This window comes from Crocodylus siamensis, chromosome 2, assembly GCF_052110815.1.
Source record: "Crocodylus siamensis isolate JL-2025a chromosome 2, ASM5211081v1, whole genome shotgun sequence".
NCBI lineage: Eukaryota > Metazoa > Chordata > Crocodylia > Crocodylidae > Crocodylus > Crocodylus siamensis.
Window position 1 is genome coordinate 78,640,924 of NC_143396.1, and position 26,920 is coordinate 78,667,843.

A 26,920-nucleotide genomic window follows, 5' to 3' on the forward strand; every position below is an offset into this window, starting at 1 on the left:
CCCCCCCAACCCCCCCCACACCTACCCACACATCCCATAGCCCCTCACATCCCTCCACAGGCACCCACATCCCCCCACCCCACTTCCCACCTCCCTCCTGAAAATCCCACATGCCCCCAGCACACACCCTGCATGCCCAACTGCCAGACAGGACTCATCCTGCTGGCAGAAGCTGTGGCTGCAGGGGCAGCTGTCCCCACATCCTGGTTAGTGAAGGGTTTAGGGGGAGCTCTAACTGCTCTCTGGTAAGAAAACCAAAGGCAAACAGCAAAACATATAGGTATTTAGAATTCATTTTATTATGATGATAGAGACACTGGTAGGCTTCCGAATAACTTTCATACTGTAGATATATCAATAAATCATTGCTCAACTGATCTCCCTCTTTCTATATATATAGTGGTCTTTTGTTTTAATTGTGGAGGAACATGGATTTCAGGGTATTTTACAGAGTGACTTTGGGATTTTTTTATCAGGGATTTTTCAGTTTTCAAATAAGGAACACCAGAATTCCTGCTATGGAGGCAAGTGGCAGCACCCAGCCAGAGGAGCCTGCTCAGAGCTGGCACCTTGGAGGTGGGTGACCTCCTAACCAACTGGGGTCAGGAGGACATGCTTTGACAGTTGACAGCAGGCCACCACACCCAGGACATCTGCTGCTGCCCAGATGGCCAGGCAGGGGCACACGTGGCAGTAGAGGTGCACAAAGGCCAACTCTGCAGCCATAGCCCACTGGCACCTGGCCCAGAAGGGCAGATGGCTCTACTGGCTGTGCAGTCCCCATCCAGGTTTGGCAGGTGCACAGCAGGTCACAGCCAAGCAGCAGCCCCCACTGCCAGACTGCTGCAGTGGGTGAAGGGTGCAGGGAACTCTCAGGGCTGTTTCAGCAGTCCAGCTGGCACAAGGGGTAGTGTCCCCAAGTACCACTTAGCCAGGCCCCAGAAGCTCCTGTCTATCTGTCCATTCAAAATTTCCATGGGCTCTAAGGCCTGCCTGGTAAACTAGTAGCCCCCACTACATGGGGGCTAATGGATGAATGGAACAACTGATTTTGTGGGACAACTAAGGGGGGAAATAAACAGGATAGGAGTGATGTGGGGGTCAAAGGATCAGACGTGAAAGTAAGTGCTGTGGAAGGGGACACCGAGAAGAGCCCCCTGGGCCACACCCACCAGTCCTCAAAGGCATCCAAGGAGCCGGTGGACGCCACCCACTGGTGCTCTGCCTGGAAACATGCTCAGACAAGTGAGAGGAAAGTGGCCTCACAGTCTCTGGGCACCTTCCTGGCCAGAGCCTCCTTCCTGATCAAGTACAGGGCCCACTAGGCCACAGCCAGGAGGAGGTTGACCAGGAGATCCCAAGACTTGGTGAGGCCACAGATGGGGTGGCCAAAAACAAAAAGGTAGGGGTGAAAGTCAACCAAAACCTTGGGAGGAGGTTCTGGAGGTGGAGGGGCTGCAGCCCGGTGCACTCGAGGGTCATGTGGGCCAGGGTCTCCCTCTGCCCACAGAAGGAGCAGGAGACCAGGGTGTCTGCAAAGCTCACCACATACATGCCCATGGCGAAGGCTCCATGGAGTACCTGCCAGTTGAGGTCTCCATTTGCTTGTGGGATGAAGATGGAGAACAGACTCAACCATTGGGGTGCCCCAGCCATGCACTCACCAAGCAGGCCCTTTCACTCGATGTCTGGGAAGGACACAAGGGCAGCATGATGGATCATGCAGCACATGAATATGTAGAGGCAGTGGTGATGGACAGTGGAAAAGTGGACCAGTCTGGTATCCTCCAGCTGTCTCAGGTGGTAGAGCAGGGGGCACCATGAGGCTAGGTAAGGCCCATGACAAACTCTGGAGGACTGGAGGACACATGGGGGGGGAGGGGGACATCACTGCGCAGGACCTGGTCAACAAAGGCAAGGGCATCAGGAGGTAGGACAGATTTCATCTCCTGGACCAGACGGCAGATTGCACATGTTGTAGATAGATCAGTGCACTAGGCCAGTGCAGTAGGGTCCACCCACTTCTGCCTATCATAGTCCAGGAGGTCTCCAATATGGGTGACACCAGGATCAAACTCTGTCACAACTGGGGTGCCTCTGCTGTCAGCACCTCCAGCTGGGAGTTCCAGAGGAGGGGCTTGACGAGCAGGTTGGTGCTCTGGACAAGTGTCACAGGGGACCTGGAGGCAAAGACCAGCCTCCATGCCTGGAGGAGGTCCTGTTAGAGCTCTGGCAGCCCCCACAGGTCCTGTAGGAAGAAGCCCCACAGACTGAGAACCTGCCAGTTGTATCAGAGCCCCCAGAAGTGGAGGAGGAAGGCATGCCCCAGGTGGCCTCATGGCTATCGATACCCTATAGTCACTGCAGGGCCTGAAATCGGAATGTCAGGACTTGGCTGTGCAAACCAGGCCCTGGCCACCCTCCTGCAAGGGGAGGCTCAGGACCTCTGCAGCGACCCAGTGCCATCATGGCCAGAAAAACTCCAGCGCCCATCTCTGAAGTCCTGCCAGGATGTCAGGGGGCACAGGCAGAGTGTGCAAGGGCTACACCACCCTTTCCTCCAGCTGGTGCCAGTTCTCCAGTGGGGAGGGGTTTGTGGGGGACAGGTAGACCCCCAAGTAGAGCAGCAAGCCCATGCTACAGCAGATCCTGTGGAGCACAGGTGGGAGTGAGGTCACCTGCCACCTGTCACCCACTACCAAGCCAAAACTCTTGACTCAGTTGACCCAGGTAGAGGAGACAGCTGAATACAACGCCTGGCAGGCCTCCACCTGTGCTAGGTCACCTGAGTCCTGGGCCGTGAGGAGTATGTTGTCAGCATATGCTGAGAGGACCAGCTGCACCACCAGCTCCCGGACCATCCATCCCACCACCTGCCTCCACAGGAGCATGAGAAGGGCTCCAGGGCCAAGGCATACAGCTGGCCTGACAACAGGCAGCCTTGATGCACCCCTCTCCTGAATGGGATGGACTCCATCAGGTTCCAATTCAGATTGACCAAACACTCTGCAGAGATGTACTACACATGGATAGCCCACACAAACCAGGGCCCAAAGTCAAAGGCCCATAGTGTGCCTGTGAGGTACCGGTGATCCATTCTGTCAACCGCCTTCTCCTGGTCCAGGGATAGGAGGGCTAAAAACAGGCCCTCCCAGTGCACTAGCTCCAGGAGGTCCCAAACCAGGTACAAGTTGTTGAAGATGGAACGTCCAGGCACCATGTACTTCTAGTCAGGATGGATCACGTCCACCAGCATGGACCTCAGGCTCAGCATGATGACCTTAATGGCCACCTTGTAGTCTATGCAGAGGAGGGACACGGGATGCCAGTTCCTCAGGTCATGGGGATCAAACAGAGGCCTGGGGAATCTAACCAGGAGCTGAGGAATCGAGCCAGGGGCTGGGGGAATGTTCGCATCCCTGAACATTCCCCCAGTTTCCAGGTCAATTCCCCAGTCCCCCAATTTTCCCCCAGCTCTCTGATCATTTCCCCCAGCTCTTCCTGGGTGGTGCAGGCTCCCGGATGATGCGAGATGACAGCAGGCTGCCACTGCCAGCTGGTGATGGCAGTGGCTCTGGACTATTTCCACAGCTGGCAGCATCAGCCTGCTGAAACCATCAATATGGGGCTGCATGGGGCAGGCAGCGGTGGTGAGGAGACCCCAGCATGGATCTCTACTCCCTGCAGAGCCAGGTCACATGGCAGGGACCATTACTGCCCTGCCATGCAACCTGACTCCACAGGGAGCAGAGATCCACGCTGGGGTCTCCTCGGTGCCACTGCCTGCCCCAAGGAGCCCTGTGTTGCCAGGGCCGTGCAGGGCAGGCAGTGGTGGCGAGGAGACCCCGAAGCAAATCTCTGCTTCCTGCAGGGCTGAGTCGTGCATCAGGGCAGCAGCATATAGCTGTTTCCTTGCAAGCCAGCTCCAAAACTCTGAAATTTTCTGAAACATTTCTGAAAGGTTTGATGCCTCGTTTTGTTTCAAAGACATTTCTGAACCTTCTGTTTCAATTCGGATTTGGTGTTTCAGGCACCAAAACAGTCCCAAACATCTCTGAAACAAAACAGTTGCCAAAATTTCACGCAGCCCTAGTAAATATGCTCAAAGAGACAGGAAGCGGGAGACAGACTCTATTCTTTTTACTTTGATGGCCAAATTAGCTGATTGGTTAAACAGAGGGAATTAAAGCGGCTTCTTGACAATGGGCATATCTTTTTCTTTTCTAGAAAAAGGGGATTGCGGAGGAATTATGACTATAAAAGGAGTTACATCCCCCTCCCTTTATTTTCCACAGATATAAAGTTACCATATTCCTGGGCAAAGCATGAAGTATGTATTTCTGAAAAAATATGTGCATGTCACTGGTAGTAACTATACTGTTCTGTTGTCATAGGGTTACACAACCAACTTATTTCCCTACCAGCCTAGTCTTACTGTATCACTTTGATTGTCAGGTGCTAGTTAAAAAGGGACTTATACAGAGAACCTTTTTCTACTGCAATCTGTCAAATCTGTTTATAATTCATTTTACTGATTTCCCTTTGGTTTTTATTCATTACAGGAAGTTAAAACACCCTATTTACCCATCTGAATGCCCTTTCCTTCATATTTTTAAAGAGCAGTAATCTCAAGTGTGATTAGATTTCATGTTAACCTTTAATATGGTCTGTGAATGTGCTGAACTGCTGTGTGGGTTGTCTGAAGTTTGCATATTGTGTTTTTATTTTACTGAACCCATCACTGTTTGATTAGCTGTACACCTGTGTATGAGGGGAATATCTTTATGTACTGATGCTTTTGAGGCTGAGAAGCGTAAGTACTCTGGCAATACTGATTTTTTTGCTGTTTGGATCGTTTTCAACTTGTATCAAACACAATAGGACATCAGCATAGAATTTCAGTCTTATTGTTAAGTAATATCACTAAACTCAAGTTTCAAGCACCTTAATATTTCTTTTTTTCCCCCATGAGAGCAGGAGGCATTAGAGTTTTATCACTTACTTCACAGTATCTTATTCATCCAGATTTCACTGGGTACTTTTGAATGAGTCGGAATAATAAACTGAAGGAAAAACAGCTGTGTCTCCATAGACAACTGCTTAATCGGTGTTTATTGATTTAAATGGTACATTATAAACTCATATGACAGACTGAAATGGTTTAAATCAGAATGGATCATGTGTCTGTCTATAGCTAGCTGTATGTCCAAAGAAATTAAAGCATAATGCTGGGGTAAATGGATGATTTTCAAGGCACTGAGCCACTAGAGCACGTACTGGAAAATTCTCTCAAAGTCAGGCCAACCATATAGGCATCCTTTCAAAATGCAGCTGGTAGACTGCATAAAGGGAGTGAACTCTGCTTTGTGTCTGAAGGAAAGGGTTTATCTGCTTATGTCAGATGTGGGCCCTAAATCCCAAATGGAGGAAAGCATTTCCCAATATCACTGTCTAAGGTGCACAAGTCCCACAGATGGACAGGATTTCAATCATAACCCTGCTTTCAATAGCTGCCTATAGACAAGCTTGTTCACTTTCTAATTAAAACACTTCAGTGTTGCCTCACCATCACCTGTACAAAGCACCCCCATGTTTCAAAATGTCCACGGAGATGCTTTAAGTAAAGCTCATTGGCCAAGGTTTAGTTAAAGGGCCACCACGGATATTTTGAAATTGGGGTGGGGCATCCGGGAAGTGCTCTAATTAACACCCCCCCCCAAAAACTCTGAGTACACTTATAGGCAGCCAGCATTTCCTCTAGAGTAGCCTTTATATATGCTAGCTTTAGGTTGCTCTTCATATTTAATTTCCATTCCAAGGAGCCTAAATCTTCCTGTGCATTGTATATGAAGCCAGGACTTGGGCGCTTTTGAAAATAAAATTGGTCACTTATCTTCATTTCCAAACACCCAAATGCCTTTAAAAATTTGGCTCTTGATGATACATTAACTGGAACGTAACCCAAATGGTCATTTGCTACCCAGGAGCTACTGGAGTGTGGTGCTTTCCTGACACACTTACCAGGTGCATCTACATGTGCTGCTATGGCAATGTTGTTACTGCACCATAACTTCATACTTCCTTTTGGAAGATTAAATCATGGGTGCAGTAACAGCCTGTACTACACTGTACATGTGGTACAAGGTTATTTTTAGCAGCTCCTTTGCTGCAGCGGAGCGCTATATCAAAGGAGTGGGTCACTACGGCAAAGTAGCTGCTGGTCATGTGTAGATGCCTGTGGACGCTATGCCACCATAGTGCATTGCTATGGCAATGTAGTGTCACATGTAGACGCACCAATCATGTAACACACTTCCTATCAGGTGATCAGCAGCACAGGATAGCACCAGTATTACATCTGCTGGAAATTCACCCATATTGGAAAAATTGCCAGGTATAAAGATTGAGATACTACATGAACCCTTTGCACCACTTAAGTTACCTCATTCAGGGCTTGACTCAGTGCAAGGAGAACAATAGATGTACCTCAGAAAAGCAAAAAGAAATAAAAAAGAAAAAGCCCTCAAAAGTTGCAGTAACTTGATGCAGTTACTTAGCTAAATTGTACACATGTTCTCATAACTTTTTCATCTTTTGGTACATATAAATAGCTCATTTTCTTCCTCATAATTTTTGCACATTTTGCTTTTTCCAGTTTTGCATTAAATATAATCTAAGGAGGGTTTTCATGAATTCTCATAAATATATTGCTTATTCTGTAATTCTTTCCTGTGGCCAAATGCTTTTTATTATTGCTCTTAATTGCTTACTTTATGTACTTTCTAAAGTACTTGCAAGGAGGGGGTTTGTGGAGGGGGTGTTTCTGCTACTTTTGAATCCTTTATGATATCTGTATATTATAGAGACTGCTTAGTAAATGGTTTCTGGGTCAAAATACAAAGTTTCCCATATCTCAGCTTCTTGGAGCCTTTGATTTATAATCCTATTACAATTAGTTGAAAGCGTGTTGACTATTTTTCATGCTACTTTATGATGACAGAAGATTATATTTTCATTGGCGGTTTCTTAATTATCACAGATACTTTATTCAAATTTCCCTTGTTTCTTTTTGTAACTCAGAATTCAGTATTGCTGTGAACAGAAAATGTAGTATAGGATTTCTGTAGAATATAAAGAAGAACATGAAAGGATAAAACAAAATCTGTAGTTCTTTTGTTCTACTTTATACCAACAAATAATGATTTTAGAAGACACTTGAATTCTTCATTGTGTCTATAATAAATTTTTGCTAACACAAAAACAGATAATATTGTTTTCTGTGACTGCATTTTTAATACCATTTTCTGCAGAGATTTTCCTTCAAATCAGCATTTGTTTTATAGGTATTTATACTTTTCTTGCCCTCTGTAATGACTGTCCTTATAGTTTTTATACTTTTTCCCTTACTCTTTTCTCATGATCATCTTTTCTTTGCTTTTTATTTGCTAAGCAGGCTTTTCTCATTGCACTGGAGATAGAGGAGATATGAACAAAATTAGAAATATCAGGAAAAGTCAACTTTAGTTAGAAATTAGGACTAGCATTCAGTCTAGAAAAAGCATGGGACAATATTATAGCTGAGTGAAAGCAAAATTTAAAAGCTGCAGGAAATTCAATGGTAAATTGAAGGAGAGGAGTGCCTACATGAAATAGGAAATACTTCAAAGTAAGTTACTGAGTTCAGCAGGCAGGTATATCATTAATAAACTTGAAAGGGAAAATGAACAATAAGTTATACTGAGTTTACCTGACAGTTTTACCATTCATAAAGCTGAAATGGGAAATGGAACAATGCACCGGAGATATCTAGGGAACATTCCCAGTTATTATGAAGAGAAAATAGATATTTAAGATTAATTCTAGAAACCTATTGTAGAGCAAATCAGACACAAAAGAAGCAAGATGGCTATCAAGGAGAATGAAAAATAGGTTAAGACAAAACTTTTTCGATGAAGTAAAAGTAAGGAGGAGGGGGCTATGTGCTCCTGTAAAGAATGATGTGGAGAACTTTGTAACAAAAGAAGCAAATCCACTTCTGTGAGGATGAATTGTTTATTTGCCTCCATCCTCATTGGGCTGAGTGGGGGAAAAAGCATGTCAGAAATAGATTTGCTTAGCTAGATGCAAAAATACTGAAAATAAATAGGGGAAACTATACCAAAAATAATGTCTCCTAGGGGCAGTATGTGGAGACATTAGAGAGAGAGTCAGATTATATTGTTTAGAAAGAGGATAAAGAAGGGGACATGCTTGCATATAACTTTGTGAGTTAAAAAGCAAACACAAAAATGTGAACTACAGCACAATCTCAGTCTTCAAGGGGGTTAGTACTGAAAGTTTATATTAAATCATTTTTACATAGAAATTAGTCCGTAGAACATAAAATCATAGGCAGGCTTAAAATATAATGATTAGTATGTCAAAAAGAAATTGGAGAGTAGGAAAGGCATTACAAGAAACAGCAGTAATAGGGTAGAAGGACTAGACTTTATTGTGTTGTTTAATTAGATTATAAGATCTATGGGGAAGACTTACTTTAATCTGTGTTCATAAAGCACCCAGCTCAAAAGGATCTGGGCCCTTCATTGGGGTTTCTATGACATATAAATAATTATTCATTTCAATACACTGTGTATAGTAGGAGCAGCAAACATTATAACAGCTATATGAAAGTTATCTGCCTAATTAGTTAATTGAAGCAGTTCATTCAATAGAGGTAAGAAGGGCTTGGGTTAACAGGATGGGTAAGGAAGCCATGGGAATAAGGACAGGGATGAGGGAGATGTAGGTGAGGATAGAGAGGTGTGCCAAAAGCAAGCGAGGGCAACAGCTAAATGGATGGAAGAGATTCTCAGGAGTATAACAACATTAAAAGCCTTGCTCCTTGAATTTAAAATGAAGATGACAAGCCTCAAACCGATTTGGCTGAAACAAAATAGGACAGTGATCTGAAACACCAAAACAAATCACTGTCCTCCGAAACAGCCAAATCCGAAACCAAATCAAAACACAGCCATTTCGCACAGCCCTAATGTTTACACTGGGGAGCATCACCCACTCTGAGCATGCTATACCACAAATGCATGTAATGTAGCCTTCTCCACATGGAGCTGGGAGTTCAGCAAAAAGCACACCTGAAACAGCAAGATTTTTTGGTGTATATCCAGAGCCTCACTAAGAGTCTCATTACATCAGATTCAGAGCATAGTATGTGCAGAGCAGGAGAGGCATGCTGCCCTACAGAACTCCCGAGGGACAATGTAGAAGATGAACCTTTTCTGATCCTCCTATTTGTCCACAGCAGGGACCATCAGAGCAATAGCTTCTAGTCTACTCTTTACAGCTAGAGTCAGAAACTAGAGGAGAAGAAAGGAGACAATGAGGGTTTATTTAATCTTAGTTCCTTGCATGACTAAAAGCTAGCAACCTTATCAGATACTAACACATGCAAAATCAGGTCATGGCTGAATAAAATACATATTGTTCACAGAACCATATATCTTGCAGACATAGCTGCATATTTCGGTCATCACCTGTTTGCAGTTTGCTCCCATGCATTCCTATTTCATAGCAAAAAACTTTTAAAAAATATATATTCTCTGCTAAATACATTCTATGTACAGAACACATAAATGTAAGCCTTGTAGCTTGAAGGTCTAAGGTAGGACAGTTAAAATGGTGGCCCCCAGGCCACATGCAGCCCATGAGAAGTAACTTTATTGCTCCCAGGCTCCCACCTGGCCACAACTCACCCATTGCCCACCTGCAGCTCACCAGGCTGCCCAGCATGCAGCATGGGCAACCTGGCTCCCTCTCTTTTTTAGCACACAGCACATGCAACCTGGCATCCACTGTCACACAGGCATTATGAGCAGCCTGGTCTCTTCCTGCTGCATCACTCCATCTCCAAGAGGAGGGACAGGAACCAAAGCTGGAGGAGGAAAGGGGAGCCTCCTTACTCCTAAGGCCAGGCCATCCAACTTCTTGGTAGCTAGGAGCTACATGCAGTGCCAGATGGGCTTTCCTGGGAGCTGCTCTACCCCCAAGGCTGAACACAGACCAAGTCTGTCCCTGCCCTCCACCTCCACCCCCTGCCCAGTACTGCACAGTCCAGGTCACCCCTCTGCTGTGCATGCAGCCCAGCTCCCCCTCCATACTGCATTGGCAACCTAGCTCCCCCCAGGCACAGAAAGGGGAGTGCCATGAGTTCTTGAATATCCTTGCCAGTGGCCACGCTATATCTGCCAGTTCCTTTAGCACTCTTGGGTGCAATTGATCTTGATCAGCTGATTTGTGGGTGTCCAGCCTCTCAAGGTGTTCCCTTCAGAAGATTTACCCTAATGGTGGACATATATTCACTCTCACACGGGTCATCCCGCATCTTGTCAGGCAAGGTGGTCCCTTTGGCCTGGTGAAAGGCCAACACAAAGTAATCATTAAGCAGAGCTGGAATAAAAGTATAGAGATTGAGAAAGGGGAGTTTCTAGCCATTCAGGAAGTACATGTGATTTGTAGAGTTATTCTGGCTACCTCCAGGTTGCAGAGTAGAAAGGAGGGTACTCAATATTTCCCATGCTTCTAAGCCAGGAAGGATTATTTTCCCTACCTCCTGTTGCTATAGGTGTTAGGGTTTGTTTGATCTTTTCACCTTCCTTAAACACATTGGGTGTTGGCTGCAACCTAGGCTGGGAATTTTGACTAGGGTGCACCGATGCCCCTGCTTAGACTAAAACCTGGAGGTTCTTGGCTAGAAGGTTTGACCCCTCTGCTCAGAGTGAGACCAATTGCCATATTTGAGAACAGAAATAAATTTTACCCCGTAGTCAGATTGGTGCAGACTGTGGGGACTTTTTGCCTTCCACTGTAGTAAGTGGCATGGCACACTTCCTTGGATCTAGTGAACTGTAACAACCTTGCAGCGGTAGGAAAATCACGATTGTTCTCCCACTGATTTACCTGTGGCAGGTTAAGGTGCTATGCCTTATAGTTGCGCAACAGGGTTGACTGTGTAGTTTTAGCAACAGGTTAGCCAAGGATTTACATGGGATGGGTTGGATGGGGTGATCCTGTGTCAGCAGAGGGTTGGAGCAGATGATTTCTGGAAGTCCCTTCCAAGCTTACTTTTCTATGATTCCACATTAGGTACTGAGGTACTGTACTAATACAATAGCGGTATTACTGTATCTAGCTCCCAGACCAGTGATCCTCAACCAGGGTAGAGAACACCTGTCCTACAGGTGCCTAGAGCCCTTGATGACATGTTCCAGTATCTTTCTGGACATAATAGAGGAGGGCCACTTGTATGGTTGAGGGCCTCCATGGCCAGCCCTATAAGGAGAGGCTGAGGGACCTGAATCTCTTCAGTCTCTGCAAGAGGAGACTGAGGGAGGATCTTGTGGCTGCCTACAACCTTATCAGGGGCCACCAGCAGGGACTCAGGGAAAGTCTGTTCACCAGGGCCCCGCTTGGGGTCACCAGGTACAATGGCCACACGCTGAGGGAAGATAGGTTTAGGTTAGATATTAGGAAGAACTATTTCATGGTAAGGGTGGCCAGAGCCTGGAATAGGCTTCCCAGAGAGGTGGTGCTCTGACCTTCCCTGCAAATCTTCAAGAGGAAATTGGATAGGCACCTGGCTGGGGTCTTATGACCCCTCCCACCCCCAGTGCTCCTTCCTGCCCATGGTGGGGAGTCAGACTAGATGATCTGTCTAGGTCCCTTCCGACTCATTGATTCTATGATTCTATGAGACGCTTTCTGGACACAACTGACCCCGTTCTATTCTAAGGGAGCTGTTTTCTTTTGCATGTTGAATGTATATTCAAAAACTTTTGATCCATCCAAGTGAGTCACTGTATTCACGTGTATAAAGCTGAAGATAGATGTATGGAGTATTTATCATTCCTAAAAAGAGAAGAGGCAAGATTATTCTGTAGCAAGAACAGGATGAATTTGTTTTCCTGGTACCTGGATAAACACAAACACAAACTAAACAGAGTTTGGCCAATATTACTCCTACAAGGTCTCTTTAAATCTGTCTAGAGTAAGCTACCACGGAGCAAACCATATGGGCAAAATGATTCATAGTTTAGATATGCTGCACCACGTAACCAGCGTACCCTTGACCTGCAAGCCTGGGTTGGCATGACCGGCTTGGCGCAGAAGGGATCGACAACCAAACAGGTGGGGATTAACGGTGAGGAGGAGTCAGGCTACTTAAGCGTATTAGTTACAAAAATATTTATTGTACTTACGCTACCGATGGTCGCAGCATAGGCAGGATAGCTGATTTGTTCAGTTACAGTGCATAAAACAGAACGGTCTAAAGGGGTCTGTTGGTTCACGGGGTTCCTGAGCCGAGCCCTTGCTTTCTAACCTGGAAGCTAGGTGTGGCTGCCCGACTCAGTAGTCCCAGAACTGGTCAACAGCTCATGCACAGGGAAAAACTATAATGCACTTTTGATCAGTAAACTTCCGAGAGCTCTTTGACGAGACGATCAGACGAACCGGTGAACGAGATATGCCAAATGAAGAACGGCTGGCGGGGAGATGTCTACAGGTGGCCAATCTGCTGACTGTGTCTCCTTGGTGTGCTCAGAGTTCTCCGCTTAATGGCAGGAATCTGCTCTTAGTTATAGTCAGCAGTGACCAATCACTTCATGCCAATTGTGAATATTTACTGACCGCCAATTACGTTCTTACACAGTGACCTAGATACATATTCATCTGACCTAGATACATTTTTCATCTGGCTGCCCTCAGCGGGTTCAAACGATCAGCCTTATGATTGGCACCTGCAATACTTATCATTGCAGACAACAAGCTTCTTAAGTGTGGAGAACAACTTTTAACAAACTCCAATTGTAATGCTGCTTTTAGCAAAGAAATAAAGGCTACTAGTGCTGAGGGGTCTTTATGGCCTGCGTCCTTACTAAGTTATTATGGTCTTTTGCTTTGCTGGCATCGGCACTCTAACCGACAGGTAAAACTCAGACATGACAAGATAAAGAGTGATTAGGCAAATGTAGAATAGTGAGAGCATTTTTTAATGCATTTCAGGAGTCAGTTTGGTTTATACTCTTGACTTCCATGGAAACCTCAATATAGGTCTTCCTTAATTTTGAATTTAAAGAAATAATGTTTTAGGTAACTCTGTCTTGTATTACTATCTGGTATGAACTTTGGACTTACGATGCTGAAAAGTAAAGAATTATGACAAAAGCCTCTGGTGGCTCTCCATTTACCTCAAATTTCTATTTAAAAAATGAGAGTACTTGTAGAATTTTCTCTCATTTGACTCACAAATGCATACATGCAAAAAACAGTGTAGTAAAAAGGACAGAGACATGAAAGAACAAATAAAATGGAATTTGTAAAGCACTTCATCTTGTACATAACTGACAATAGAACCACAGTGAAACTGCTATACAAATGTAGTTATGTAAGGTCTGTTAAGCCTGGTAGAACATTTTCAGCTGGTTGAAGACTAAGTAAGTGACACTGGAAACAAGATTCTCATAAAGCTAATTGGGAACACAAAGACAAACCTTGACCAAGGACACAGATTTGCATTTCACCCTTGATACTCAGCTTCCTTAAGTATCATTCATTTTATGTGTCTGAATAACAGAAGATGTTTGAATATCTAACTGATATTTCCAGTGCTTTAGAAGTTAAAACAATTACACATCTTCAAACAAAATTAAATTTCCTCTTCCAGTATTACACAGGTTGTAGCTTCTATACACCATTTGGGAGGAGAAACTAGCAAATTCCATTAAACCACTGATGCCATAAAATGCTTTTAAAGGTGACTCAAAGTACAAGGAGATATGTGGCTAAGTACAGGTTCAGTCCTTCCTTGGCCAAATCCCTAGCCCCATTGCAGGCCCCTCTTCAAGGAAGTAAGAACTATAATACATAAATTAGTTTTGAAATTATGTGCCACTTAATTTGCAAAAGTTAGAGAGGAGTGACTTGAGTCCAGCGAACAGGGCCTCTAGTCAAAATAGGTTGCAAATCCCTGCATTAAAATATACAGTGCACATGCTTTCTGTACATTTATACAAGGCTATCTTAAAGTGTATGGATCACGAGTCTTCAGAGACATTCATTCTACTAAATTTAATAGCAAAACTCCCCCTAATTATAACAAGACAAGATTTTAACCTGTTTCTAGGGAAAATAATATACTGCTTCAATGCATGTGGTTTCAAAATATACAGCCCCCCTCAGCAAACCAAATTCTTGGTTTGGATGCACAAACCTGGCTCCTGTTAACTGCAATAATAAGCCAATAAGTCCTAGGACTAAAATTGTCTCAAATTGTTTAAATTTTGAAATGTGAATAAAGTCTTCAGAGTAAAGATGTTATGCTTTCATTAAATGGGCTGTTGGAGCCGGGTGAGATAATCCCTGCTTCTATTTATAAAATACTCATCACAAATCCGGCAGAATGTCATGAATAATTTTAATAGCAAACTCAAGATGGGGAATTTGTCAAGAATTTTCCAAACACCATATAAACAGTTTTATAAAGTTGCTTAGTTTTTCAGCAAGTGATTTACTGAGGGACTGGTGAAGGTAGGCAGGTAAGAGGATGTAGCACCAGTGCCTTCATTTCCAATGAAGTAAAGAGAAAATAAATCATGAATGGTTCTTTCCTCACACCAACAGAAAGCTTAAAAGTGCAAAAATAAATATTTTGATTTGCAGTAGCAACCACAATTACAGTTCTTGAGCCACTGTTGCCTGCCAGATGAACACAGTCGAAGTACACATAATATTTTGATCCCGTCATCTGCAAAGAATCAAGCAGTCCAAAGTTTTTTAGGGTAAGCTGGACTGCTGAGGCATCAAAAGAAATAAAACAGGCTTACACTTTCAGGCAAGTGCTACAGAATTTAATAAGGAGTGATAAATGTTTATAACACCTTTTGAAGTATCCCCTACATACAATGAAAAATATTTCTAAACTAAACTAAAATGAAATACATTTTACAGAACATACATTTTAGTTTTAAAATCTCAATTACATTTTGAACTTATGTAACTTTAAATTTGGGGGAATCTGACTTTTTTCAATAAAATTTCACATCTCTCCCCTATTTTGGAAAACAAGTATATACACCTGATAATTTTTTTTCTCCATTCCAGACTTTTGATGAAATTTAACATTTTTGAAATTCTAGGAGGAGGAAATTCTAGAAAAGATTTTGGGAAAAAAATGCCTCTATTTGTCCAGCTTTAATATAAAAATAAATCAGTTAACCTACTGATGAATATGACCTTTAATCTGGATTAATTTGAAATAACATTAACATGGTTCAAATCATAACACGGAGAAATGTCATTGCCAGAAACAACTGATTGAGGGGTCCACAATGGGTGTTCTCAAAGGAGGGGGTGGGGGGAGAAGAGGGAGAGAGTGGGTGGGAGAGGCAGAGAGAGGAAAGGTATGCCTAGAGATAGCCTGTCCAAACAGTGCACGGTTCAAAGAAAACCACTGATCGGACTTCTAGGCCAGGCACTAGCTAAAAGAACCTTAGAGCTGCCAGCAAGTAAATTATTTTCTTCTGTTTGAACCCTCCCTGTTCTCAGGAAGACAGGAATTCACACATCAAGAACATAAGGACTGCCATACTGGGTCAGATCAAAGGTCCATCAGTCTCTGCAAGTAGTAGATTCTTCATAGGAATTAAAAAAACAAAACAAAGCATGTGTCAAGTGATTCATCCCCTGTCATACTTTCCCAATTACACCCCTGACTGTTGTGTTTCATAACCACTGATGGACCTATCTTTCAAAAATTTGTCTACTCCCTTTTTGAACCTGGTAATACCATGGATCTCCATAATAGCCTGTGGCCTCCCTGACTCTCAGGCAGGCTTCCTACTTCAAATGTACTAAAATGCATATATTCAGTTTTATGACTTCAGCAAGAGGCTGTGAATGTCTTCTCTTGTCTTTTTCTGGCCTGTTTTCTTATTTAACATGCCAGCATTTGAAAGCCCATTTCCCTTACCTGGGTAGGACTTCCTTTTTCTAAATAGTTTCTTTCTTCCTCAACAGCCTCCTGTTAAACAATTCTACCTCTCATTTTTTTCTCTTCTGACTTCTTACTGTCTTTTTCATATACATGTACTCTAAGCTTTTAATATAGTTTCTCAGGTAGTTGCTATGCTACCTGTGGGCATTTTACACTCTTGGCTATGCCTTTTAATTTCCTTCTAACTAACTTCCTTCCTCTTTTAAAATTAAATAGTGATATAGTAGATTATTTTTTTCCATCTATTAGTTACTGCATGAACCAAATCCCATGTGCTACCTGGGACCTAAGCAGGAGTTGCTTCTTTTCTTGTAGGTTCCAGCATTACTTGTTCTAAAAGGCAGTCTTTTATATCCAGAAATGTTATTCTGTATCACACCCTGAGAAGATATTTGCTTAGTCTATTGGAAGGGACCTATACACAGAAGCGAGAACACGTGTGCGTGTGCACGTGTGCCCTCAGCTCACCCCGACCCCACCAAGCAGAGCAGTGAGGAGCCAGCAGCAGCAATAAGGTAAGCAGGACAGGGGGAGAAAGGGAGAGCTGAGCCAGGCCAGCTGTAAGGAATCAGGTAGAGATTTTCCTCCCCTTGCATCCTTATTTAGCCATGCCAGGCAGGAGACACGCTCCTGAGTTGTGCTAACAGGCCCCGCAAACAGGCACACTCGTCAGGGGTATGCTGGAGTTTGCGTGGGAGTTTGCACAGGGGAGAGAGCAGGAGGGACCCGAGACTCCACACGTCGGAGCCAGCAGAATCGGGCAGAGTCTTTAGGTGAGTGCATGTGAGGGACTTTTAAAGGGGGTGGTGACTCGGACCACAGCTAGGGACCCTGCCCCAATGCTGCCACCCACCTGGGGCTCCTCTGAGGCCTCCACCCAGATGGAGCCTCTGGGTGGGTCAGCGGCACCTGGGCCCCCTGCCTGCAGGGGTTGCCTCGCGGGTCCTCAGAGGACCAGGGGATAGCAGGAGGGCTGGGAGATCCCTCACCTGTCCTGTGTGTGCCCAAATTGAGGCCCTGGAGAGGCAGATGAGGGAACTCTAGACAGAGGTGAGCAGGCTGCGGGGGATCAGGACAATTGAGGAAGAGATTGATGGCTACTTTCATTCTCTGCAGGACAAGACACCTGGTGGAAATGCAGTGAGGAAACATCCTGAAGCAGATGCTGGTGAACGGAGGACGGTCACCTCCAGGGTCAGACCTTTCACCGCAGAGACAGCAGCTCCCCTGGTGCAGCTGGGGAACAAATATGAGGCCCTGGCTGCACTGGAGGAGTGTGCAGTGGGGCAAAGTGCACTGGAGGAGCCTGTTGCCATCACTCAGCAAGCTGAGGGCCAGCCAGATAAGCAAAAGAAGAGACACCATGTCATCAGAGTGGGCAACTTCCTGCTGAGAGGAATGAAGGGACCCATCTGTTGTCCAGATCCCACAGTGCATGAGGTCTACTGCCCGCCTGGAGCCAGGATCAGGGATGTTACGGCTAGAATTGCTGACCTAGTCCAGCCCTCTGACAACTATCCCATGGTCCTCATCCACATGGGAACAAATGATGCAGCCAGGAGTAGTCTAGACTGTATCATGAGTGACTACAGGGCTCTGGGGACCAGGCTTAGGAAGACAGGGGCACAGGTGGTCTTCTTGTTGATCCTCCCGGTCAGCGGTCATAGTAGGCATCACATCAACTGTGTCAGAGAAGCCAACCCATGGCTCCGGAGTTGGTGCCATCATGTGGGTTTTGGCTTCCTGGACCACAATTTGCACTTCTGTACAAGGGACCTCCTGAGACGCGATGGGCTTCATCTCTCCACAAAAGGTAAGAGTATCTTTTCTTAAAGGTTGGCTAACCTCCTACATTGGGCTTTAAACTAAGTTCAATGGGGGATGGGGAGGCAGGAGATGGAGAGAATCTAGAATCTACAAACTGTGAGACACGCAACAGTGCATCCCAGGTAAGTACTAAGGGGCCCACTAGGCATCAGACTGGGGTGGGCACCAAAGGCACCATTCAGAGGGCTCATGTGCCTCTATATTAATGCTAGGAGCATGGGGAACAAGTAGGAAGAACTCACACTTCTGCTTGCAGATAATAACTTCAATTTAGTGGGGCTAATGAAAGCCTGGTGGGACCCTACCCATGACTGGGCAGTACACATTGAGGGCTACAGGTTGTACAGAGGGGAAAGGAGTAGGGAGGAAATGGGGCAGGGTTGCTCTTTATGTAAAGGAGCATTATACATCTACCCTAATCAAAATGGGGTCAGAGGAAGAGAAAATAGAGGCATTGTGGGTAGGCTACATGGAGGTCAAGGGGAAAGGAACTTGGTGGTGGGGGTCTGCTACAGACCACCACATCAAGAGGAACAGCTAGACTCAGAATTCTTCAGACAGCTCTCAGAGGCTGTACGGTCTAGGGACGTGGTTGTCATGGGGGACCTAAACTACCCTGACATCTGCTGAGAGGAGCAGTCAGCCAAATCCAACCAGTCACATAGGATCTTAACCTGCATGCAGGATCTTTATATAACACAGGAGGTATACAGTCCCACTAGCGGGTATTGGTGTTGGCTACTGACGATGACCTGGTAGGGGAGCTACAGATTTGTGGTCACCTTGGGCATAGTGACCAGCAATCAACTGAATTCACCATATGGCGTAGGGTGGGTAAGGTAACTAGTAGAGTGGCAGTGCTTGACTTTAGGAAGGCTAACTTCAGTGTCCTTAGGAGACGACTCAATGATGCACTGCAGGATAGGAATATTGCTGAGATGGGAGTCCAGGAAGGGTGGTCATTCCCAAGGAAGCAATCCTTCGGGCACAGAGGGAGATGATCCCAGTATGAGGGAACAGGGAGAAAGGAGCCAAAATAATTCCTTTGCTAAATGTGGAAATCCAGGGAAGCCTAAGGACAAAAAAGAAGGCATATAGGCAGTGGAAGCAGAGGGAAGCTACCAAGGAGGAGTATATCTAGTTGGCCCACACTTTCAGAAAGGCCAAAGGAACTATAGAGCTGAGGCTGGCAACACAAATTAAAGACAATAAAAAATATTTTTTTTGGTATGTAGGGAGAAGAAGGAAGGTGCAGGACAGCATAGGACCCCTACTGAACAAGAAGGAACAATTAGTGACAGACAGGGGGGACAAGGCTGAGCTATTCAATGAGTTTTTTGCCTCAGTGTTCTTGAACAGGGGTCAAGGTAAGTCTCCTAAAGGGTTCTTAGATGAGCATCAGAGGGACACCAGCGCACCAACTGTCGACTCTGACTTGATGCAGAGTCACTTGGATGGACTGGATGTGTTTAAGTCAGCAGGCCCAGATGAGCTGCATCCAAGAATACTGAAGGAAGTGGCCGGTATCATAGCAGAACTACTGGCACGGCTGTTTGACCACTTGCGGCATGCAGGTCAGGCCCCAGAGGACCTGAAAAAGGCCAGTGTGGTCCCTATTTTCGAGAAGGGGAGGAAGGAGGATCCAAGTATTTATAGGCCAGTCAGTCTCACCTCCATCCTTGGAAAGGTCTTTGAAAAGGTTATGACGGATCACATTTGTGGGAGTCCAGTGGGAAAAATAATGCAGCAGGGAAACCATCATGGATTTGTGGCAAGTAGATCATGACTGACCAATCTGGTTTCATTTTATGACAGGGTCACAAAATGCTTAGACGCAGGAGTAGAGGTGGATGTTGTTTTCCTGGATTTTAGCAAGGCCTTCAATATGGTATCTCAACCCATTCTCATAAATAAATTAAGAGGCTGTGACATAGATGTTTACATGGTTCACTGGGTGGCAAATCTGCTTAATGGTCACACCCAGAGAGTGTGTAGTAGTGGATGGATCAAGATCGACCTGGAAGGATGTGGCTAGTGGGGTCCCACAGGGTTCAGTCTGTGGACCTGTACTCTTCAATATCTTCATCAATGACTTGGATGTGCATGTGAAGTGCACTCTGTCCAAGTTTGCAGACAATACTAAATTTGGGGGTGAAGTCCATACTCTGGAGGGTAGGAAACAATTTCAGGCAGACCTGGACAGGTTAGAAAAGTGAGCAGTACACAACAGAATGCAGTACAACAAGGACAAGCGCAGAGTGCTGCACCTAGGATGCAAAAATATCCAACACACCTACTGGCTGGGAAGTAACCCTCTCAGCAGCACAAAAGCAAAAAGGGATCTTGGAGTCATAGTGGACTTTAAGATGAACTTGAGTCATCAGTGTGATGAAATCATCACCGAAGCTAACTGCACTTTCAGCAGATGCATGACAAATAGAACCAAAGAGGTGATACCTCCCCTCTACGCGGCATTGGTCAGACCGCAGTTGGAGTACTGCATCCAGTTTTGGGTGCCATACTTCAAGAAGGATGTTGATAGACTTGAGAGGGTCCAGAGGAGGGCTACTCATATGGTTAGGGGCTTACAGGACAAGCCCTATAAGGAGAGACTGAGGGACCTGGATGTCTCTTCTCTGCAAGAGAAGGCTGAGAGGTGATCTTGTGGCAGCCTACAAATTCATTAGGGGAATGCAGCAAGGGATTGGAGATGCTCTGTTCACCAGGGTGCCTCTTGGGGTAACAAGAAACAGTGGTCAAAAACTGACAGGAAGCAGATTTAGGCTAGATATCAGGAAAAACTTCTTCAGGGTAAGGGAGTCCAAAATTTGGAATGGGCTTCCAAGGGAGATGGTGCTCTCCCCTACCTTGGGGATCTTTAAGAAAAGGCTGGATGGGCATCTGGCTGGGGTCATCTGACCCCAGCACCCTTTCCTGCCTAGGCAGGGGGTTGGACTCAATGATCTGTTGAGGTCCCTTCCGACCCTAACATCTATGATAGTTGAAGTTGTTATGGGTAGCCTGCTTTTGTGGCTTCTATAATTTCCTTTAGCATTTCATGATCTCTTCTTCACTATCCTTAACAGCTGACCCATAATTTACATTCCTTATCTAAGTATAGAAATTTTAGCTATAAACATTCTCTAGTACCTTTAACTTCAGTTAATTTTTTGTTTACTGTGTTTGACCCCAACCCTAGCATCGCCTACTTTCTCACTCCTATATAATCTGTATAGTATTGGGGTGTCCAACTGATTTCCATTCTTCCATCATTTTTTAAAAACATCTATTATATTAATATCACTTAAAATATCAGACATTCTAGTTCACTTATCTTATTCCTTAGGTTTCCCAAGCTTATACAGAAGCACTTATAAATTCAACCCTTGACTGGTTGCCTATTTTTCCTTTTTAATGGGCCCTATTTAATTGTCATTGTCTTGTTTTTAACTTTTGTTCACTATAGCATCATAAAGATGTGGCTGGGCCTGTGGGGCAGCTGCCACACACACAGCTTCCAGTTACCGCCATATGTTGGTATGACTGCATGGCTTGGGTGGCAGCTGTTTTTTCTCGCCCCTCCCCACAAAGGGGCTGCCCTGATGGCCCTGCTGTAGTTATGCCACTGCCTCGTTATCCTCTCCCTGTACAATTTATCCTTCTTTTCTATCCTCTTTAACAGGATGTAGGTTTTTATGACACCATCCTTAATCAGTATACCAACCCAACCACAGCTGCCAGGTTTCCCCTCAGCATTTGGTCTGAAACCCATCTAACAATCTTTCTAATTTCAAGTGCTAGCAGTCTGATTCTTGTTTAGTTCAGGTGAAGCCTATGGGCCACATGCCACAGGGGGTTATTCAGTTTAATTCTTCCTAAATTGAAACAGTGGGTCTTTAAAAATAACACTTCAATTTAGGGCTAAGTAAAGCTCCATGGCTTTTTTTGTTCTGTGTAAACAATCAAGATTGCAAAGGAATACTCAACTTCATTTTTCTATATTTGCTCCAATCCAAGATGACGATGAATTTAAGATGACCTCCCCCATGTAATTAGATTCTATTATGGAAAATACACACATTTGTTATAATTTTCCAAGTCTAGAATCTAATTATTGGAGCATTGTCTTAAATTTGTCCCCATGCATTGCTACAGCAGGGAAAGCAGCGGCTAGTGGTATGGGGCAGGTGAATGGGGAGGATCAGGCAGCCTCCTTGCCCTCCGATCCCCCACTTCTTCCTCTGCAGCCCCCTGCCACCTGCACCCCACCATCCCCAGCTCTCCATGATCTCTGCCTCTCCCCCACCACTCCCCAGTCTCTGCCTCTTCCCACTTCCCCCTTACTGTCAGACATTGCTCGGACTCTGTTCCTCACTGGAGAAGCATGCTGAAGCACAGCTCATGCTGGGCCATGCAGCAGTGGTGGCACTGCTGATTGGCTGGGCAGGAGACAGAGTTTCTCTGTGCCTGGGAGGGAATCCAGTCCCAGGTGAAGCCAAACTGGGCCTCTCAGTAGAAGAGGAAGGAAGCAGAGGGAACTGGAGGCTGCTATGCTGACTGTGGGATGGAAGGAACTTATCTTAGAATCAATGGTTTCGCCCTCCTCACTGATGTCAGCAACAGGTCTCTGAATTTCAGTTAGCCAATCAAGTTAAAAAAAAAAGGGGGGGGTGATAACTAGGTCCTTTTCAATTAGTAATTCAAAGCAATATGTATAGAAACTAGACCTGTGTAAATAGGCAACTATTTGATTCAAATTCAGCCGATTTTGGAATCAGCCAATTAGAATCGCTTTTCTGATTCAATTTGGGCAATTTGGAAAAGATTAGGCAATTCGGCCATAGGGTATAATGGAGAATCAATGATGTATCTATAACTTTGTTGTTCTTTGCCTGATTTGGATGAAACTTGCAGGGGTGGTAGCTGCTGCTGAGGGCATGAAGGTTTTCATGTTTCAAGGTGATTGGTACAGGGGTTTCTGGGGAACTGCACCTCAAATCCTGAAATCAAAACTCATGTCACTTGGGTATGTTAAGCCACAGTGGAGTGAAAATTGCTGAGGCTACAAATTCTGCCAAGTTTCAAGGAGATAGGTGCCAGGGTTTCTAGGAAATTGCACCTCAAACTGCTGACAAGCAAAACTCATGACACAGGTGACACTGTGTGTGTTAAGGCACAGGGGGGTAAAAAATGCAGGGGGAATCTGGGTTCTGGGGCCCTGCACCTCTGGCCTCAGGCAGGCAAAACTCAGACATCTGACTCCCCAGGTACCTCTGCACTTTTACCTGCACTGCTACATTCCCCTTTCCTCCCGGCCCCAGCCTGGCCCTCACCCACTGACACCTCCCACTTCCATTTTCACTGACTGGCATTATTGCCTTCATTGTGTGCCAGGTCAGCCTATGGCTTCTTTACTATTCCTTCCATCCAGGACCAAGAGACACACCAACTGCAGGTACTTCCTCACCCCGACAAAGGGTTTTTCAACCTGAAAACTTCCTAAGATATATTTCTTTAACTATTCCAGGTTTTTTTCATAATAAACATAAAAACACAAGATAAGCCATCACACACCACAAAAAAACATATATCCAACACAACTTCTTTACTTCTTGCTGCCAATTCCTTTATAAAAAGAAAGGCTCGGTGACAGTTCTGTCTGGATACCTTTGATGCTGCTGGTGCTATTGGTGTTGAGCCAGCTAACTTGTTTTGACCTACAATCATTTACAGTGGTGGACCGGATTGAGGCTGTAGGGGAGGAGGAGGCTTCATGGAGGCACACTGCCATGTTGTGGAGAGGCCCCAGCACCAGGAAGGGTGCAGTTGAACACACGCACAGTCCCACAAGCACCCATGTCACGAGTTTTGTCTGCCTGCAGCCAGAGGTGCTGGGCCCCAAAACCCAGATTCCCCCTTCACCTATCTCCTTGACAGCTGGCAGGCTTTGTGGTAGCATCAGGGGCTACTACCCCTGCAGTTTTCACCCCACTGTGGCCTAACACACCCACGTGACATGAGTTTTGCTTTCAGAATTTGAGGTGTAGTTTCCCAGAAACCCCTGCACCTATCACCTTGACACTTGTCAGGCTTCATGTCCTCAGCAGCAGCTACCACCCTGCAAATTTTATCCAAATCAGGCAAAGAACAACAAAGTTATAGATATTTTATTGATTTCCCATTATACCCTATGGCCGAATCTCCAAATCTTTTCTGAATCAATTCAGAAAGCCTATAGCTGCTAGTGATTCAATTCAGATTCATAGATTCAGCCTCCAAATTGCCTGAATCATCTCTGAATCTGAATTGCAATCCAAAGCTTTGCACAGCCCCAATAGAAACCTACTACATTTCTAAAAAAAATCATATCAGTCAAATCTCCATTGAATTTTGTAGGGCTTTTCCATATTGGAAAACAGCTTTAAGGAAATCTGGACTCAAATGAAAATGGGGTTGAGAGGGTACTGTGTTTGGATTGAAGGGTATTTCACAAAGTAGCATGCAAGTAAGATGCATATAAAAATTAAATACAGCAATAAATGGCCAGACAGAAAGACAGAAAGAAAGGCTTGTTCAAGAAGCAGCACATTTCCCACAAACTTAAGAAGTCTTAACCTTTAAAATTTCCCAAACTCTTTTAAAAATAAATAAATAAAAAGTGTGTGTATGTGCATGTACAGACATACATGTGTATATGAGCAAGCATGGGCTATATTCATAGATTTTTTAAGTTTAATGCACTTATACACATGGGATCTGAACTTTGACAAGGAATCAATTATTCAGCTCCAGGGGTTTATAGAAGAAAATGATCTTAAGGTTTTAACTAGAATCTATTTGATAAAGCAAGTTTTTCTATTCTGTGGTGCAATATTAAACTACAAGCTAAGCTATTTAGATGACCTTGGTTACCACAGGGCTGTGCGGATCTGTCACTGGGAGCAAAAAGTTATTACCTGTAGCGACTGCAGTAATTACTTAGGTTAGACAATCAGTTCACTATGTTGATTGGCTAGTGACCTCTTGCTGCAACTTCTCATTTTGCCACATGGGGGGAGGGGAGAAACCCTAAATGAAGTGTAGGAAGGACACCCTTTATATTGATGAAGTCATGTGATTGGACAAGGACCATTCCAAGAAATACAAGCACTCAGCTCTGACTAGGCCTTACATTACTGGGACGGGGGGAGGGAGAAGAGAGATACCTTCATATAAGATGCATTTTTAAATGATTTAGCTACAAATCTTTTTCTGATTTGTTTGTATTTGCTTCTTCAGAACATTTGGGAATACAAACTTTACAAGCAGCAGTGTTTCTGGAAAGTGAATACTGAAAGTTAAGAATAATACCATCTACATTAGCACTATACCTATTAGACAGAGTAGCTGTTTTTTAAAGGTACAAAAATATGAGGCTGGATTCTCACTTAACTTGAACCATATTCCATCACTGTAACACAGTTAATTTGACTGGATTTTTTTGTTGGAGCTGGTTTATTATAAGATCAGAAGCAGACATCTTTACAGAATATTTATTCTAAATACACAAAGATAAGTCAATCAATGATAATTGCTTGCAAATTGTGAGCGTGTAAAATTTATTTTTAATTTAACTATAGCTGGCCAGATAAATCTTCCTCTATATAATGATGGTTTAGCTGATTGCTATGTGCCAGACACTTATTTGAACCATTTTTAGAAAGAAATCTGCATTTGAGCTGACAATTTTATGCCAGGTTTATCTGAATGCAAATTACCATAACTGAATCCTATAAACCACTGAAAAACAAATTTTATAAAGGATACTTCAACTCATACTTAACTCTGGCAGTGCTGCTGATCTTGACTATAATTAAGGTTATGCCAGCATTATATTTACAATCCCCTAACGGCCCATGTCTGTCAGTATCAATGAATTATGGATTACTGACCCAGTTGCTTACTATCAAATATATGCTGGCTGACCACCGTCCACATTAATAACCTGAACATAGCTGACTGGGTTTCTGCCAATTCAATACCACTGCTACAGCCATAAGAAGAAAACAAAGCACAAGACTGGAGAAGTTAAAGTAGACACAGATGACCTCAGAAAATATCTGTTTATGTAATGAAGTCAACAGAAGTTTGCCAAATGTATAGCAGTCTAGAAAGTCTAGGAGGAGAGACAGTGTAATCTCCTTCACTTCTGGCTGGTAAGCATGGGGTATCACCATTTTGGAATGACAGAATATTTGATGAACACCACTTGTCTTCTTTCTATAGGTTTGTAAATAAATATTATTTTAGGTCACTGTCTGACAGCTTCTAGCAAAATGAACAGCTTGGAGCAAGAAACTTTGTCTCCCTGAACAGCATCAATTAATCACAGTTCCACAAAGCAATCAGACTCAAAAGAAAGGGTGAATTTCATGCCAATATTATAAGCAGTTCTGGTCCTGTGTTTCCATTATAAAAGAAACCAAAACCAAAAGTTTTTCCATTGTTCAATTTTTACTTCTGTATTTTTATTTTAGCATTTTTGTAAAACCATAAAGTGCCAGAAAAACACATAGGAACACATTTTTAAAGTTGCAAATCCAGCTAACCTATACCTTCAGTATCTCTGTAAACTGGCTCCTCCATGACAAGATGACTGCAATTATTCTATGGATCAGAGACAGATCCATTTGTCATCTGAACTGAGGTGAAGCAAGGATGTGTCATCACCCCAGCTCTGTTCTCCATTCTTCTGACAGTCATCCTGGATCTTTCTTCTGAAATTAACATCAAGTACTGAATGGCTAGAGGGCCCTCAGTCTCGGTCCTCTTCACTTGAAGACCAAAGTATTCAAACAACCATCAACCCACTGATAACTGTGACATCCTTGCTCACACTGAGGAAAACTACCAGACCACATCGGATCTTTTCAGAGAAGCCTACCGAACTTTAAGCCTCTCTCTATCTCAACATCAAGAAGACTAAAGTGTTCTACAATCCTGCTCCAGGCCATTAATGTGCCCCCTCCCCAAATTACCATCAAAGCAAAGATCTTGTAGGTAGTT

The 26,920-nt window shown here is 44.2% G+C and overlaps 1 protein-coding gene across 1 annotated transcript; it reads left to right on the top strand.

Moving 5' to 3' along the window:
* The first annotated feature begins 1,572 nt into the window (after positions 1 to 1,572).
* Positions 1,573 to 25,209, top strand: LOC149870424 (uncharacterized). Its single transcript, XM_090034458.1, has 3 exons — positions 1,573 to 1,803; positions 17,093 to 17,861; positions 25,154 to 25,209. Exons 1-3 carry the CDS (start codon positions 1,573 to 1,575, stop codon positions 25,207 to 25,209), a joined length of 1,056 nt encoding a protein of 351 aa, XP_089890584.1.
* The last annotated feature ends 1,711 nt before the right edge of the window (positions 25,210 to 26,920 follow it).

Excerpts from the sequence above, each read along its gene's own strand:
- LOC149870424 (XM_090034458.1), top strand. The coding sequence starts at position 1,573 with ATGGAGTACCTGCCAGTTGAGGTCTCCATTTGCTTGTGGGATGAAGAT. Across the intron at positions 1,804-17,092 it reads TCCTCCAGCTGTCTCAGGTG|ACAGAGGTGAGCAGGCTGCG; the intron begins GTAGAGCAGGGG and ends AGGGAACTCTAG. Across the intron at positions 17,862-25,153 it reads GCTTCATCTCTCCACAAAAG|AACATTTGGGAATACAAACT; the intron begins GTAAGAGTATCT and ends TTGCTTCTTCAG.